At 34.1% G+C, this 3,086-nt stretch overlaps 1 protein-coding gene across 1 annotated transcript in view; it reads left to right on the top strand.

The window, feature by feature from the left end:
• Positions 1 to 349, top strand: part of LOC118739742 — a 1,924-nt gene extending 1,575 nt beyond the window's left edge. The window contains exon 2 of the mRNA XM_036471253.1: positions 306 to 349. Within this exon, the coding sequence (XP_036327146.1) occupies positions 306 to 349 (44 nt within the window). The remainder of the gene's footprint in view (positions 1 to 305) is intronic.
• The last annotated feature ends 2,737 nt before the right edge of the window (positions 350 to 3,086 follow it).

Below are 3,086 nucleotides of genomic sequence, written 5' to 3'. Positions count from 1 at the left end.
TAGCTGCATCTGGTCGGACAATGCGACGAATTTTGTAGGCGCCAAGAACGAGGTTAAAGAACTACGGAACTTAGCCTTCAGCGAGGAAAATCGCAGCGAAGTCCACAAATTTCGCCTCAGTAATGGCTTTGATTGGCGTTTCGTCCCACCCCGCTCTCCACACTTTGGCGGTTTGTGGGAAGCGGCCATTAAAACAGCCAAACAACATTTCTATCGTTCCGTTGGCTCACCACTGCTTGGCTTCGATGAATTGGTATGTCAAATCTGTGCTGTAATTAACTCTCGTGCTCTCGTACCCCTTTCAGAAAATCCAGAGGATTTACATGTGCTAACGCCAGGCCAATTTTGATTGGTGGTTCTCTAACAGCTCTTCCGTAACCGGATCTAACGACGTTAAACTACGACCGACTGGATCGATGGCAGCGTGAAACATACATAAACAGGTTTTTTGTAAGCGGTGGACTCAAGAGTATCTAACTCTTCTCCAGCAACGCACAACATTCAAGTCAATTATGTCGTGTGCATAAAGGAAGAAGACACCACTGAAGTGGCCTCTATCACGGGTAATCGAAGTTGTCCCTGGAGCAGACGGTGTCGTACGAGTAAAAACATTTAGCGGCATATCCCACCGAGCCGTGAACAAGCTGTGCGACGTTCCGCTGAAGGATTCGGTTCAAAGCCCTGACCTTTCAACGGGGGGGAAGATGTTCGGAGCAGCAGCGGATAAGCCAGCAATATAAAAATATGTTTATCAAAATCAATAAGAAAAATGTTATCTCATCACACTAAAATTATCATACTCAATTGAACTGCCTATTTACCTATATGAATATTAAACTTTGCTAATTTTGTTTCCCTTTATACTATGTATTAGGCATATCTATATACATACATACGTAGGGGAAGTTCTCCTGACTGCAAATATATAGTTTTTAGCTGCCGGAGTCTTATAGTGTTTAAGTTATTTGTTGTTAAAATTTGTAAATTGAACTAAATTTCAAGCGCTATTTCACACAATAAACACTATATTTACGTGCACACTGCGGCAAGATATGTGCAATAAGACCCCGCACAATCAAATATATTAATATTTTTTACGTTTATTATGTTTTTTTTTAGTTAAATAACTATGTTTTTAAAATTATCGCGCACTTACTGTACGTAACACACAAATTCTGAATACAGAACTATTGTTTTACACTGACATTAAAAGAGTGTTGTCACATCTAAGAAAATAACAATAAAAGAGAATAGATTTTATCTTACCCGTTTTCCTGGTCAGCGTCAAATTAGTAGTAAAGGAGGTTATGGGGATAAACACCCCCAATACATAAAAAAATATGAGCGCCGCAGACGAAAATTTGTAATGAAAAACCGCGCGATTTTTTATTAAAAACTTTATTATTTATCGAAGTATCGATTTCACCGTAGTATCGATTGTTATAAATCGCGCGATCTTTTATTACAAATTTTAATTATTTATCGAAAAAATCGCACGATTTTTTATTACAAATTTTCATTACTTATCGAAGTATCAATTTTTATAAAAAAGCGTCGCAGGCGAAAATTTGAAATAAAAAATCGCGCTATTTTTTATTACAAATTTGCAATATTTATCGAAGTATCGATTTTTATAAAAAAATCGCCGCAGTCGAAAATTTGTAATAAAAAATAGCGCGATTTTTTATTACAAATTTTTGATATATGTACATCGATGTAAATATTAAAATTTTACTCATAACTCCTTTTCGCCTTGGCCGCACTTGAATAAAAACCCTTAATCGTGGTGTATTTACTTTTAAAACGGGTATACATCAAGATAACCAACCGTTCAGCTATAGAAAAACTAAAAATGCAGATTGCTAGTACTTTTTACGCTGATTTTAACTATATAAATATTATTTGCCGCAATTGAAAAGTAAAGTAGATATAAAAGGTAAAACAAAAAAATGGTGATATTTCAAAATATTATTATTTTCTAAACTGCGTAACCGATTCAAAAGGTAATGATGTCAAAATAAAGACAATTAATTTATCTTCAAGCTGATATTTAAAATGTATATGCTTTATTATATATATCAGCCGAAAATATTATAAAACAAAAAAATGTCATAGTTTTTTCATAAAATAACCTTATTTTAGAAAAAGTCTATTATGAATGCTAAAAAAATTTATATTAGAAAGTGAAAGTTTTTACCTTTAATTTGATATAAATATTATATTATGATTTGTTTTTGAGTTTTCAGAATTCAGTGATAATAAAAAATATAAATGCATGTATGTGCAAATGCATATTGTAGTTGTAGTTAAACGGGTTGGCTTTCCATTATGGCCGTTCGTTAAAGGGGCGGTGGCACCTCTAACCCACCTTTTATTTTATTTATTTATTTATTTATTCAATTTTCACAATTTTCATTTGCGTTTTTTCGCCTGAAAAATGTTAAATATTCATTTGCATAAGACATTTTTATATACAAGACATTTATATAAAACACCCAGTAACCATAATAGACATCACTGGGGCGGCAGTCCCAGGTTTACCCATATATGTAATACTTCTATATTGGCAGTAAGCTAACTTCTCAATGTGTAAGCATTCCGAAATCAAAGCGAGACAGTCTAGTACCGTTTTTGTCAATGTATTGTGTACCCCTGCAGTTCACTGGAGCTAGTTCTGTACTAGCGATAACACTGGCCCCCAAGAACCACCACTAGTTCCGCGCCAATCTCCTTTACATGTATTCAACTGGCGAATTTAACGTGGACATGTCCTACGAAGGGGTCAGTTGTCTCCCCTTTGCATTACTCCGCACTAGCTATTTCGCTTACTCCAAAATACCATATATTTCGCATGCATCAGAAGATAAACTATTTCCTTAAACAATTTCGCTAAATACGAAAGGTTATCTAATTTCATAGCCACAGAAAGCAAAGAGTTCGCCAGTCCATAGGAGTAAAGAATTTCACTACTGGGGCAAATTATTATAACCAGTTTTCTGTTTTTTTTAAATCAAGTTAAATTATTTTTATTTAGTCTTAAAAAAAAATTAAATACATTTCACATGTTAAGTGGTATTTTTTTGTTT

The sequence above is a fragment of the Rhagoletis pomonella genome, unplaced genomic scaffold (genome assembly GCF_013731165.1).
Source record: "Rhagoletis pomonella isolate Grant_MI unplaced genomic scaffold, Rhpom_1.0 Rhpom_scaffold_00005, whole genome shotgun sequence".
NCBI classification, from domain to species: Eukaryota; Metazoa; Arthropoda; class Insecta; order Diptera; family Tephritidae; genus Rhagoletis; species Rhagoletis pomonella.
This window is presented reverse-complemented; position numbering and strand designations above follow the sequence as displayed.